This window comes from Triturus cristatus, chromosome 7 (assembly GCF_964204655.1).
Source record: "Triturus cristatus chromosome 7, aTriCri1.1, whole genome shotgun sequence".
Classification (NCBI taxonomy): Eukaryota; Metazoa; Chordata; class Amphibia; order Caudata; family Salamandridae; genus Triturus; species Triturus cristatus.
Window position 1 is genome coordinate 1,320,451,289 of NC_140590.1, and position 15,452 is coordinate 1,320,466,740.

At 43.9% G+C, this 15,452-nt stretch overlaps 1 protein-coding gene across 6 annotated transcripts in view; it reads right to left on the reverse strand.

Annotated features, from left to right (window-relative positions):
- The window catches only part of RALGAPB (Ral GTPase activating protein non-catalytic subunit beta), a 2,310,294-nt gene that overhangs the window by 1,729,908 nt on the left and 564,934 nt on the right, over positions 1 to 15,452 (reverse strand). For all 6 annotated transcript variants that reach the window (XM_085618929.1, XM_085618931.1, XM_085618928.1 and 3 more), the window contains exon 13: positions 1,687 to 1,834. In XM_085618929.1, coding sequence (XP_085475055.1) covers positions 1,687 to 1,834 — 148 coding nt within the window. The remainder of the gene's footprint in view (positions 1 to 1,686; positions 1,835 to 15,452) is intronic.

The window sequence follows — 15,452 nt, forward strand, 5'->3', positions numbered from 1 at the left end:
GAGGTGGTGGTGAAGGTGTAGGAGGAAGAGGAGTCAGAGCAGAGGGCAGTAGTAGTGTGCTTGTACCCTTGTCTGGTCTCTTCTGCTTGGGTGGTGGTGTTTCCATTGTTAGCTGTTTCTCAAAAATTAGTTTTATTTCGAGGAAGAGTCTTCTTGACCTTAAGTTGAGGCTTAATATTGATTTTCCCCATATGAGGATGAATTCCCAGGCGGCTTTGCCGAGAATTCAGCTCCTCCTGCAGCCGTTCCAGGATAGGTTGCTGCACCTCAGTCTGCTGTAGAGGGCTAACTGTGCTGTGCTGGTTGTCTCAGCTTCTAAGCAGTCTTGGAGCCCGATTCTTGTTTGGGCTCTGCAGTGCGCTTGCCCACTGGCGGTTGCTTCAACTCCGATGTCGGCTTCAAGCTTATTTTGGTTGCCGATACAGCTTTAGGTACCAAAAGATGTTTCGGCTCCAACACTGCTTTCAGTGCCGATAGAGGTTTTGGCTCCAAAGTATCCTTTGGCGTTACTATGCCGGTTGACATTGAAGATGCTGATGAGGGTTTTGCTTTGGGGCCCAGACTCAATGTCTGAGTCAGGCTTGATGTTGATTCGGAAGCTTCAGGTTGGTGCCAGTCATGGCTGGAAAGCAATAGCAGCCCAGTCGACAGGGAATTAGGGCTTGAAGCCCTGGCTCCAGAGGGGCAGTGAATGTCATGGTCTGGGCAGTACTCACTGCGTTGGCACCATATCTTTGACTCGAAGCCGGATGTGGATCGCTTCTTCTGACTCCAACTGAGTTTCTGGCTCAGAGCCTGAACCCTGCTGTCTGCCCGGCATCAATTTCCTCCTTGACTTCCTCCATCTCAAAGTGTTCCACCAAGGATAGTGGGCATCTCCACGTCTCTTTGCTGCTTCATCAAGCGTTGTGGTGTGACGTGCCTGGCGCCGATCCAGACGGTTGCACGTGGTCTTTTTCAACCTGAAGACGAGACAGGTGGCGCAGGAAGCCTTGTTGTGTTTCAGGGAAAGACACAAGTTACAGACTGTGTTGGTCTGTCCACAAGTGCTTGGAGTGGCACTGTGAACAGCATCGAAATGGCGTTTTTTCATCACGCTGTGACCTTTCTCAAAAGTATACAAATGCTGAAGAAAGACCCAACTTGAGGAGATGTCCCTGGACGCAGAAGCTGTCTACAATGGTGCATTGATAAAAGAAATGGGCGCAACAGGTGTACTTTCAGCTATCAGAAGCTAAGAAAACCTGAGAGGCCCCAACAAACGTTGCCATGTGGAGTAGACTCAGCCTTGACGAAGCATGTCCAAACCCGAATGTGGGGAAAAAAAGAACAATCTGAGGATGGAGCTGATGTTTATGCACAATACTGCCTAAGGGAGGAGCCACTACACCGCCTGACTCGAAAGAATTTCTTCGATCAAAAACAATATGTACACGTCCAAGCCCAACACTAGATGTAGGAGTATGCATACCACGTGTATCTACAGCTACACATGCCACGAACATTAAGTTACAAGTGTTATGCATTTATTGTTGGTATGTAATATTAAAAAAAAAATCTAAATATATTAGCAACATAGGAATCTCTGGCATTTCGGATAGGAAGAGTATTAAGCATGACATCCAACTAACACTTTAAACAACTTGCATTTGACAACATGGCTTAACAGAAAAAATAGACACAAACCTAATATCATTTGGGTATTGTTGGGATCAGTTTCCGTTTGGAGGGATCCAATTAATATGTTTACAAGCCTGAGCTTCAAAGAGAGAAACGTCACTGGCTTTTCACAGGCAGAGCCTTCATCATTGCTAAATTTTCCTTCAAGGAGAACCTAAAATAGTAGGAATGACAATTAGTTTCTAGACAACGCACTTATTTACAAATAGCAAGTAATACCATATGCCAATAATAGTTGCAACTTTAACTGTAATGCTTCACAACTTTTAAATATCAAAAACACATTTTGGCAAAAAATGAGAACCGCTGTCAAGCTCCTAGACACTTAATACTGTGGCATCAAAGGTGGCCCTGAATATTGACCCTAAATGACTAGAGTACATAACTTAAATGCCAATGTCCAGCATTTGTTAAGAACATACATATGACAAATTGAATCAGTAGAATTACTCAAGAATGTTAACCACAATACATTCCCTGCAATAATAACTGATCACTGGTGAATCACATCAAGTTCATATCTTCATAAAAAGTAAACTTAGATATGTTGCTAGGAATTCTACATTTCATGTACCCAACGATACAGCATGAGGATAGGCTGGCCACAATGTGCTGGAAGCCCAGATGGTCAGTAGGGTTAGGGAGGAGATCTATGAAATATAAGGATCACAGTTAACAACCAAACGCTACATATTGAAGGTCAAAATTCTTGTTTCAGGTTTCTTGCTAGAAGGTGGTACACCAACTTGTTAAATGGTGCCCCCCATATGTTTGCCTGTCCTTGAATATCCGCAAGTGAAAAGGTATGGAGGGCCCCGTAGGAAAACTTTACAGCAAGTCCACTGCACTAAAGCGTCAGTCTCTCTGAAGCAGATTCCAGAAAGAAGGAACTGAACAGTATATACTCAAGATTTCAAACTGAAGTATTTGAGTGCCTGCTAAGATATCAAAAGGCATCAGTGCTGTAACTACTGCATGCCTGTAAAGGAAAAAAGGTGGCAACATTAACAAAGAATGTGTGGTTTGGGGGGCAGAAATGGACAGGCAACATCACACCAGTTACCCCCAGCACCCAAAGTCCAAGTGAAGAACCAGAACCTTTTGGGCCTGGCGGCGCAGGGTACACCCAATGTCTCCGGAGTTCACCTGCTTCGCTACACAGAGACACGGGACACTCTGTCGGCGTTAGAAGATTGGATTTATTTAGCTGCAGCTAGTACAGTTATTCTAGAAGTACACAAAGTAGGTTCTCAGGAGACTGCCACTTCACTCTGTGGCGCATCAAGTTAAATACCATACAACGACACAATCATTAATGAAATGCACTCCTAGAGCATACAAGGAAGAGCCAATAGTAAAGTTAGAAAACAAGGCGGAACCAATAAGAAAGGTTTGAAAACAGAAGTGTCAGATAACTCGAAGAGACCTCTCCTCCAACTGTGTTTGTCATCCCACTCTCAAGCTAATATAACTTTTTCAACCTTTTCTTGGAGCAACTAGCTAATTCTCTAAATTCCACGAACATTCTCTTCCATATGTACGCGGATGACACAACTTTATTTGAAAATCTCATCCCAGGACAACATCATCTCACTCAACACTACCCTAAACACTATGCAAAACTGGTTAACGGAGAATCATCTACTGCTCAACACCTCCAAAACTGAATTCCTTTTCATCTCTCCTCCGAAACATCCCTAAACTAGTCCCTTGGCTGAATCACCTTACTGCCTTCAAGTGCACCCCTCTCATCAAAGATTCAGCCAAATCTCTCGGAATCACCCTGGACAAACACCTGAATATGAAAATTCATATTAGCAATGTGTGTAAGGGGCGACCCTTGACCTTAGGGGCGACCCTTGACCTTAGGGCAGGTCGCTCCCCTGCCCCCGCAGCGCCACCAGTGCTTGCCTGCCTCCTTTTGTGCGCTCCTTCAGAAGGCAGCTCAAGGCCTGGCTGTACGAGCAATAACCCCCTCCCCCCCAGCGCCTTGAGACCCTTACGGGTGAGTAGCGCGCTTTATAAATGCCAATGATTGATTGATTGAATCACTTGAGGACACACAAACATCAAACCATTCCTTCCTCAAAAGGATATCAAGCAGGTGGTACAAGCTCTGGTCCTGCCAAGGCTGGACTGCGGCAGCACGACGCTCTGCGGCCTGCCCATATACACCCTGGCACCACTAAGGGCATCACTGAACGCTGTGGCCAGACTGGTCACAGGTACCAAATGAAGTGAGCACATATACCCAATCCTAAAATCTCTTAAATGGTTGCCTTATGAAGCTTAAATTCAGTTAAAGATTGCCGTTCTAGCACACAAAGCCCTGATTTCAAAACTCCCAGGTACCTTGAGCAAAAGCTTTAATTATTCTGTGGTGGGAGAGCATCAAGAAGCGCTATCACTCTCCTTCTGAAACGACCCATCCTTAGGAAAAAGAGAACCACTCTCCGAGCCTTCTCCGGCGCTGCCCGAAGGATTTGGAACTCTTCTACCGGAAGTACGAAGAATCTCTTCAACGAGACTGCTTTCAAACTGGAAGCCAAAAGAGTCCCAATGAACACATTTTTACCTTAACTTCAGCCGGGATCACTTGCTCAAAAACACGGTTCCTACAACCATCGTACCCCCATGTGATGCTGCTTGTCTTTACTGCATTCTGTGTCCCTCTTTGTAGCCTGTTATATTCAGATTTTTCATATTGCTCTCCGTGATTCACTTGTCTGGTAAACATGCGAGTATTCCTGTCATGTATTCATACTTGATGTCGATACTGGATCTATGCTCTTTTCCTCATCATATACCCCCTTTCTTAGACTGTTAAATACTTGTTTATTGTACTACTCTCCTTGACTCGTATGTCTGGAAATTATGCGATTTGTCGGGGATGTATGCGATTATTCCTGTTGTGTATTCTAACTTCTTGTCAAAACTGGAATTATGTCCTTCCTGCCTTCCTTTGTAAAGTGCTCTGATATCCTTAGGAATCTTGTTCGCACTATATAAAACTTTATAAATAAATGAAATAAATAAATGTGTTATGTATTAGAGATGATTATGTCTAAGAGAAAGAGGGGTTGAAGCACTTGTAGTCTAAAGGATTGAGTCACACGGGGTGAGTGATGTTCACAGGAGAGGCCAAGGTTGAGTCATGGACACTCTGCTCTTTTACCACGTTAGATATGATTTCCTCCACAGGGCCCTAAATAGCAGAAGTAAGTTCGGTCGGACCGGTATGTGTCTGTCCATTGGTCAGTTTGACATCTGTCTTTGCGTATGTATGTGAGCCTCTGTTTGTGTTGTGTCTGCGTAGGTGCCTTGCTCGTCTGCTGACGCATTCATGGGTACCTGCAAGTCTGTGTCTGTGCCCACCATTACCTTTATGCCATCAGCCCTATGTGCAGTGCTTTAAATGGGCCGGTACTCACCGGTACCCAGTACAGACAGTTCTGCATGTTCATCCCTTCAGTTCCAGAGCTTGCCCTTTGCTGGGGAGCGTGCCAATACTCTTATGAGACAGCAGGGTGGTGGGCTTGGCAGGCTCAGGTCAGGTTTGGCTACTAGCTCAGCACAGGCGCCGCTCTGTTCACGAGGGGTTTCTAAGCACATCGAACCTCTGAGTACCCCAATGCGGAGTTACTGCAGAGATTCCAGCAGCGCTCATCTGAAATTCCCCAGGGCTGCCTCGCCCTGCCAGGGGTGGAGAGGGCCCGCGTCACACTGTGACTGACAGCTGGGTCAAATCTAACTCTGCAAAGCCACGCACAAGCAGCTGCAGCCCACCTTCCAAGCGGTGCCGGTGAAGTGTTGTGTCTTGTGGCCCAAGGTCGGCGTGCACTGCTTATGGGCACTTCGCGGGTTTCACAAGACTTGAAGAACAGGCTGTGTGTGACCTGTACTGGGAGAGAAGCGCTCATTCCCCAACGGATCAGGGTAGTACAGGGCTCTTCAGCTCTCAGTGTGACCCTGTAGCAAACAGAACGAGGGGCAGAGTGGGGTGGGATATGTGCAGCCTTAAGTACTCTGTCCCTGTGCTTTAAATGGAAACATAGAAGTGCAGGTACTCTTTAGAGCACCTGTTAGCTCCAATTAAGTGCGGTACTCTCCCATTAAAAGTATTCCAGGAGTGCAGAGATGTGCAGGTACTCTCCCTTTGAAATTAAAGAAGTGCAGGTACTCAATACCGGACAGTACCAGCCCATTTAAAGCACTGCTCTGTCCTCAGATTACCTTTCACATGACGTGTGTTCGTCTGACGTCACAAGGCCAGAAGACCAAGTCGTGGTTGAGGGTAGCGGTAGCCTCTTCCAGGTGGACCGTACATGGCACACAGGGTGGCGAGTATCTCTGTCTGTGGCCTGGCCCGGCTTGGCAGGCTCTAGCCGAAGAAACTGGAGGCACGTGGTCCTCGAAGGGGCACAGTGGTACATCCTCTGCCAGCCAGAATGCAGTGATATGTATCCAGAGTTGTGCGCAAGTGTGTGAGTAGTGTGTGAGTGAGTGTGTGTGTGTGTTTCTGTGGCCAGCTCCCACCAAAACGCTGCCAGCACCCCGCAAGCCCAGCCTCAGACTCTGACTCTGCAGACACTAACCTTTCACAAAAGGCAGTTTCTAATCGGACACATCATCATGTGCACTTTTACACAATGTAATAATAGATGTAGTCACTTAACGAAATATGTCGGACTAGCTTGCTGCATTAACAATTCATTTATTCTACTGCTAAATAATTGGTAGGTCACAACGTGTGATACGAGACAATTGTGGCCTAATCCTCACTTGTAGGATGCACTTTATTTTTAGCGCTTACATTCATGCTTCTGTGTTTAAGCACTGTAAATAACAGATGCTAAGCACTGGTTTTGCCCAGTGACTCAGTGGCGTAACTGGGGGGAGATAGAGGGAGGAGGGAAACCGGGACACAAAGAGGAGTGGTGGGGACGGGCACACAGAGACAAGGAGGCACTACAGCTGCCGCACAGCTGCTCGCTCCCGAAAGCAAAACGCTGTGGGAGTGAACCTTTTCAGAAGAGGTGGGACATGCACCCACCTTTAGCCATTTAAATGCTACGATAGGAAAATGACACGCAAAAGCCAACCCAATGCGTGGGGCTAGTCAGACCCACACAGAGCAGCGCATGTGCGCTGCGCTGCGCTAGGCTCAAACTAAAAAGGAACCAAATAAAGACTTTGCTGGACCCTGTGCCATACTTAAAAGTCATACAATTCTCCTTTATCCAGGCATCACATTTTTTTTTATATCTTCAAATGGCTTAACTTTCCCTTAATGAAGAGAACCAATCATACAGCAATTGTTTTCCTTCCAGCCTGCAAATCCATTTACGTAGGAAATAATTAAGGGCTATATCCTGTGCTATAGAAGGCGCAACACTGTTTCAGGTAGGCTATAGACTTAGAACCTGGGACAGCCGCAATCAGGTCAGCATTGAGAACCAGTGCCTCCGATTTAGCGATGTTGATCTTGAAGCCAGAAATGCAGCAGAGTATTTCAAGGTCTTGCAGCAGAAGGAGCAGAGAATGTAGCAGGTCTGTGACAGAGTATAATGTCATAAATGTGAAAAGTAAGCTTGAAAATATCAGTTACCAATTGCTTACACTTAATATTAACTCCCACCATAATATGTTTGGCATGGGGTTCCAAATAGAAGGCAAATGGAAGTAGGCAGCAGTGACTAGGTCCCCTTAAAATTGCGATGTTCTGTAAAATCATGCCATTAACACTGATGCATGCTTTCCGATTTTGATAGCTAGCTAACATTCATTAAGTAAAGCATGGTTCAAATCCTAGAGAATGGAACAAAAGCATCATACATGCCCAACTCATGCCGTTGAATACTTTTGCTGCATCCGGTGAATGGGAACAGGGTCATTTATGGGTCTTCTGTATGTTCTCCACAACATACATTTTCTGTACTTTTCCAGCCTGGGGCACAGCCTAGTTTAGAAAACACAAAAATGGACCCTGGGCCTCAGTATTAAAGAGAAGAGTGCTCAAGTGTCATTTACAGAACGGTTTCCCTCACCCATCCGAAGGTGGAATGCTTCATCATAGGGTAACCTCCTCGCATTGCGCACCTAGTCGCTATGCGGGCTACAACCCCCTCTCTGAGAGGGAGGAGCTCAGGGAAGTTTTGTTTGTAAGAAAATAGAGGTATCCTAAAACCTATAGAGAGCAGGGTGTGGTGAAGAGAATAGAAAAGGTGTGTGTGAGCTAAAACGGACTCTTTGGTATGCCAAAAAAGCTCCATCCAGTGATCAAGATTAAAAAGTAAAACTAGGACATGAGGTTATTCAACCTGTAAGAGAGTAGTGGATGTTTCAGCCACATACCCTCCAAAGAGGTGCGACGGCTTTCTTCAGGACCGACGTGAAAAAGAAAAATATGGGGTCAAGTTACCACAGGTACCAAACTCAGTAAGAGGAAAATATAAATACGAAGCCAGTGGTTGGAGTGTTATGCCATTCAAGCGCGATTTCCACTGGTCTGTGTACTACCCATGTTATCGGGTAAACCAGTGACACCTTAAACCTAGGCGCAAAACCTTGAGGTGGCATCCAAATCCTGCCAGGACAGATGCACTAGGCATGGGTTCAAGAGAACTTCTCCAATTGTCCCATCCAGGAGAATCAAAGACTTGCCCCAGATCCTAGGAGAGACTGACTACATCGGAGGAGCGCCGAGGACGGCAGTTGCCCTGATCACAGCTTCTCGCCATCTGGACACAGCAGGACTGTCAAGGGGAGCCCGGGGACTATGAACTGCCACTCGGTGAGAGTGAGTAAGAGCGACTAGCCGCCAGGCTCTTAAATGATGAGCTCTGGGGTGGGGACTTCGAGATCTTATGGAACTTATGAGACTTAGCTGGGTCTAGCTTTGATGTCACAACATGTGAATGGGGAATAACTTGCAGCCATAAAAGGAGAAGTGGGACTGTGGGATATATAAGAAAGTATTGGACTGGACATGCATTTATTGGGGTTGCTGGATGAGAGTGTGCTCCTCCTAAGCCTACCTTCTGCCTGAGAAGCCTTGGACTGCTCAATCTGCACCATCACTGAGAGTTAAGTTTGTCGGAGCGGGCCAGGCCCCGGAACATCAGGGGGAAAAAGGCCCTCACCACCATAGCAGAGTCCCAGTAATTCCTACTTCTCTGCACCCCTCTATACGGGGATCCGACAACTTGCAGAGGTAGATGATCCAAAAGCAATCATAATCCAAGCCCAAAACATCTCTAAATATCTATATGTACTCATGAACATAACAACCATCAATATCATTACACTTTAGTTAATATTGAAAATGCAATGTGAAAGAAAAACTTTGACAGAACCAGAATGGACAATTTACACGCAGGAGCAGAAAAAGCTACAGACCAGGTATGGTCAAACTGGATCCCATCGATGAACATTCATATCTTTCATGAAGTCAAAACTGCTCTAAATAAATCACAATAAGCTCTAGCAACTCTTAATAGGTGTAACTGTCATAGTGCATATTCTGGTGACCTTCCAGAATTCCACAACTCTTGGCCAATATCAAAGGGCAAACATTTTGAAAGGTATGGACCAGTTCTTTTTTTATCATTGATTTGGGTGTGAAAACTTGCATATAATTACATTTATATTGTGACTACGGCCAGTGACTTGCTGCTGTTAGCGTGAATGCTTATGCCCTGAGCTTTTTAAAGTGGAAATTTTAAATGTGAAAAGATTTGTCTGTATTTTTAACTTTTAAATCCTACCTGTTTGCACCCCCCCCGACCGGCCTGTCCCCGTTCCGCAACGGCTTGTGCCGATTGAGCGGAGGGACTCGAGGCTCATTTTCTTTGTATTTGAATAACGAGTGGCACATTTTCAGCAGGTCAGCGCTCTAGTAGTTGGCCAGCCCACTCTTCCTATTTAACGCTGATCAGGGCACGGACGTGCGCAGCAGCACGCCTGCGGCGCGCCAAAGGCAAGCCCGTCTTCGCACGTCCGCAACAGTCCGCCGACAGACGTTAAGACCTCTGTTTAATTTACTCTACACTCTCCGGTAAGCTCATTTTATTGTTAAGTTGTGCTACTCTAGTGAGGAGTTGCGATCTCTGAACCCCCTGAGTTTACATATTTATGGAAAGTCCTCCACAATGATTGAGTCTTTTAGTAATTATCAGTTCACCACTCACAATAGTAAAGAGATAACTGCACGAACGCACGATATAGTGGACACCTGTGCTACGGATATAAAAGCAGTTCCTAAACCCCTCTTGGCGCTATACCTCAATACTAGGTCTATACCTAAGCATGCCCTCGAACTTAGGAGCCTTTTGGAGGTGGAAAAACCCGATATATGTTTCATAACGGAGACCTGGCTTCACAGCCTAGCTTCATCTAATGTTACAATAACATTCCCCCTTCAGTATCATCTAACAAGATTAGATAGAGAAGTGGGTAGAGGAGGAATCACAGTTGCTACTAAGGCCCCCTCTGAGATTAGAGTATTAGAGTCTCTCACATCTACGATGTTGGAGATATTGATTTTTAATATAGTCATTCCTGACTTGGAAACCTGGAGCGGAGCTCTAGTTTATAGACCTCCAGGACCAAAAACGCATTTTGTCAACCATTTGTTGGAAGCAATAGTGCCTTATGTATTAGCTACAGATAACTTTATTTTAATCGGAGACTTTAACTACCATGCGGAGTTATTACTGGACACTGACTCTGGCCACTTAATTGGGGCAATGAACACGCTAGGGTTGACGGAGGGTAGTCGGCCAAACGCATCTAGCCGGACATACGTTGGACCTAATTTTCACGAACTCTCTCAAACTGACTATTGAACCTCCCTGTCCAGTACTATCGACTGACCACTTTATTTTAAAATTTGGTGTGCCTACAAGCACACATAGGAAACCTGGACCGAATAAAAGTTTTCTGATTCAGCCCTGGCGCAAGTTATCTCCTGACACTTTTTTAGCGCATTTTGAACCCCCGCAGTTATGTCAGATACTGTGGAAGAGGCTGCAAGCACTCTAGAAACCGCCATTATATCTGCTCTGGATAAAGTTGCCCCTTTTTCCAAGGTTCAAGTAAAGAATAATGCTTCACCTTGGTTTACAGCGGCATTAAAAATTGATAAACAAATAAGCAGAGCCACTGAACGCCTGTGGAGGAAAACCAAAACTGACGAAGATCGTAGGAACTATAGGCACTGTCATTCAAATTATATAAAAAACATCAAATTAACTAAAAAGATCTATTTAACCCAGCGTATAAACAACGCAGCACACTCGAGTAAAGAACTTTATAAAATATTGAAAGAATTTACTTCCCCCCGGGTTGAGCAGTCCTCTTTATCTCCTACTCAAGAGTGGGTCGATTCGGTCTCCTCTTTCTTTGATGAGAAAGTTAAAACCATCTATGCCTCTTTTCCTCACCTGCACAGAGACCTTAACTACCCTACCAGTAATATGACTAAGACACCTCCTCTGCTGGAAATAAATGACGTCGCCCTGTTAATGGAGTTCAAACCCATTACCACTACTGAAGTAGTGGAAGGTTTAAATAAGATTAAATCCGGTTCTCCAGCTGACCCTTTTCCTCCTCGATCTTGTACTAAGATTACGCCTCTGTTCGCGAATGTCTTAACTGTTATTTTAATATGTCACTAGAGCAAGCCAAGGTTCCGAATAGGTGGAAACATGCTCAGGTTAAGCCAATCCTTAAAAAACCTTTGGCTGATCCCAATCTACCAGTAAATTACCGTCCCATTTCATTGCTACCTTTCTTTGGGAAGGTACTGGAGCACCTAGTTAATAAACACCTTACTGTCCATCTAGAGAACCACGGCCTCCTTGATTCCTCGCAATCAGGCTTCCAGGCTGCTCACAGTACGGAGACCGCGGTTGTGGAGATAGTGGATAACATCAGGCTCACTCTGGAAAAAAGAGAATCAGCAATCCTGGTCCTCTTGGACCTGTCTGCTGCTTTTGATACCATCTCCCACATTATATTTAAACATCGACTGTGGGAGGTGGGTTTCAGAGGGAAAGCATTGGACTGGTTTGAGAATTACTTGGCTGACCGATCCACCAGTAACAGTTGGGGTCCCTCAGGGCTCTATTCTCAGCCCCATGTTGTTTAATCTATATCTAACACCTTTAGCGGGTATCATTAGATCGTATGGCTTTGAGACTGTCTTATGCCGACGATACCCAATTGCTTGTTACATATGGCTCTGATTATGTTGGCACACAAACCCGTTTTAAGAGCTGCATGGTCCAGATTAACAACTGGATGAGCTTAAATAACCTACAGCTAAATGGCAGCAAGACTGAGATTATTCTATTTGGAAGAGCTGAGCAATTCTGGGCGCCGGATTGGTGGCCCCCGGAGCTAGGTACTTGTCCTTCTCCCAAGTGAGCAGTACGCAACCTAGGCATTACCATCGACAATTCTTTGTCCATGAAAGCCCACATTAACCAGGTCTTAGGCGTCTGCTTTGGTATTATGCGTAATCTTCGTAAAATGTTTAAGTGGCTACCCATCGAAGCGAGGAAACCTGTGTTACAGGGTCTTGTTATTAGCCGTCTTGATTATGGCAATGCTTTGTTTACGGGAATTAATCAAGATTTGCTTTCCAAGCTCCAGATTCTTCAAAATACCGCTGCCAGACTTTCTCAATCATCCCCCCAGATCTCCTTCCGCCCGAATCTTAAGTCTTACACAAAAGACAATGTATGATACCGGTCCTGGCTACCTAACAAAAAAACTGCAATGGTATGTACCTGGACGATCCTTAAGGACTGGTACTAAATCATACCTTGCTCAGCCGCGAATTCGAACCTCTCGTAATGGTGGCCGTTCATTTTCTTACCTTGCCCCTATGCTTTGGAACAAACTACCATCAGATCTCTCATCCATAGCTGATCATAAATGTTTTCGTAAAAGGCTGAAAACCTGTCTCTTTTCACAATAAGTGTTCCCATTAGGTATCAGGTTATGGTCTATTTTTCTGTCTTTTTGCTGCTAGTGCCTTGATACCTTCTGGTGATATGTGCGCTTTATAAGAATATTTGACATTGAAAAGACTGAGTGAGTAGGGAGACATTAATCTATCAAATACAGTACTGTATTGTATACCTTCACATCTACAATATGCTGTTGGTTAAATTGATTGCCGTACTTAAATCACAATAAGCTCAAGCAACTCTTAGCAAGATAAAGTGCCACAATGCATAGTTTGGTGGCCTCTCAGAATTACAGGCTCACCTCTTGGCCAATATCGAGATTTTAAGAGATATAGACTGGTTGTTAATAACATTATTTGAGTGGGAAAAGGACGTAATGATTAAATTTGATATTATAAAAAGAACAAGCGAGCAGAGTGGCATTATCAGCCAGACCATTATATTATAGGTAAGGGGGTGGTCAACATATATACCATGTGTTATCTGTCCTCCAAATTTGCACTTGCCTTTAGTGACTCAGTTCAGTTCAATATTCTTTATTCGGTCATAACAATGACCATAAAAACACAGGTTTCAAAATGCATGTATATCATGTAATTTTTCTCCTTCAGAAATTATTAGGAAAACTTCACACATCAATTGAAACAAATTTAAAACATCAATGCATAAAATGTATGTATATATTTCAAAAGAAGGAAAATAAATTGCACGAAATTACTTTATGAGGACCCATGGTGATTGGCATTAATTTAAAACTATTAACAGTCTCATCTGGTCCAAATAAAAATATTTTTTTTAAAGCATACCTCCTCCTCAATTTTATTGTGGACAAGATATAATTAAGGACAGAGACACAAATAGTAGGATAATTTAGACATTTTAAAGAGATCAGACCCTTTTGGTGCGATGTAAAGTGCTTCTGCTTTAAAAGTGGTTGTAAGAAGTGTCTTCTCAAGCTGCTATATAAAGTGAAAAAAGTATAAAATGCACTGTTTGAGATGAAGAATTATCACATGGGATGTCTGGAAGGGATTCAAGTCAGGAACCACAATTAGGAAAAGCAACCAAATAATGAATTGAATGTAACCTGAGCCTTGTGAGATAGAATCTATGTTCAGGTTTTCCCACCAGCTAAAATACTGCTATAGTCCAGGCGTTGTAGAAATTGGCAAATAATTAAGAACTGAGGTTAAATAGCTTAACCTTGCAATTCTGATCTCATCATTCATTGTTATAAAACAAAGGCCTTAGTTTGGGGCCAAGTGGTATCTGGACAATCAAAAAGGTTAGTCAAGCCCACATCATTAAAACTTTTGCTGTTTTATGCCAGCCATTGGATTAAGAGTCTATTGTCCAAATTCAGACATTCGCTCAAAATGTCTCTTGAGAAACCTGCTTGTGGGGTACACCCGATTTTAACCCAGAGTAAGAGGTTGGCCATTTTAACTTTGTCTTCCAAGTAGCCCATACCCAGTTCATGGCAAAGGAACTTGTTTTTGAAGGCCTGCATTCTAGGTGGTGTTTCATGATCCCACACGCCTGCTCCACATGTTGCCACGCCCAGGCATTTAGATTTATAGAACTGGACCATCTCTTTAATAGGCTTATGCCCCAATTTTGTTTGCGAATATAAAAATGGATTTGCACACTACTCTCATATTTTGTATTATCTGTGTGGTCATGCTGCCCCATGACGAATTGGCTTCAAACATGATACCTAAGAAATTAAAATATGGAACCTCAGTGATCAAGGTCTCGCCAATAAGGGATGATTTTGTTTTGGTGTTTTCTGGCCCACAGATTAAAATACATTATTTCTGGTGATTTACTTTTAAACTCAGGTTTGTCATAAAACTATTAAAACCATTAAAAAATGTATGGAGGCCAATTGTTGTTTGTGAGATTAAAACTGCGTCATTCACAAATAAAAGAACTGGGACCAGTCAAGAGGCGATTCCAGGGGTATCACCACTACATAAACTTAGGGCTTTGTCTAAAGAATTAATATAGAATAAAAGATTTCAGTGACTCATCACATTCTACATGATTTGTCCAAATACCTGGCATAAATATATATGCAAGAACATTGCATGATACACATGGGATATTTTGCTTCTTAATTGCTGCGTCTAAATTTACATTACCAAATACTTTAGGAGTTACTTTCTCTAGCTTCGACCTGAAGGTATCAGAGCGCCTTACATGAGCACCAGTTGCACTACAGTTGGATATGTACCTTTTTTTTTTTCTTTTTTAGGCACAGGGAGATGAAGTGATTTCCCAGAATCACAGGATGCTGAAGGTCTCCCACTAGATTTGAACCTGGTTCCCCAGCTTCAAAATTGGGCGCTCTGGTCATTGATAGGCAGACCAATCATCCGCCAAATCTTGTCCTACATCTCTTTCCCCTAGATCAGTGTTCCATTTTTCTTAGGTTTTCAAGTCTGGCATGACAGTGCGCAATTTGGGGGTCAGCTTTATTGAGAAGCTCAGCCTGGAGTCACATGTGAATAAAGTAGTCACAAACTGCCTTTTGATTATTAGAGGCTTACGCAAGCTGCTACCACTCTTACCATGTAAAGTTAGAGGCACAGTACTCAGGTGTGTTGTTCTCAGCCTCCTGGACTACTGCAATGCCTTGCTGCTTGAGTCTCCTGGCTATTTGGTTCTGCGGCTCCAGCATATCCAGGCAGCAGCAGCAAAGCTTGTCTTAATGAGAACTCGTAATGCATCAACTGCTCAGGCATTAGCGGAGCTGCACTGGCTCCCGGTGAGACAAAGAATTTTGTTTAAGTC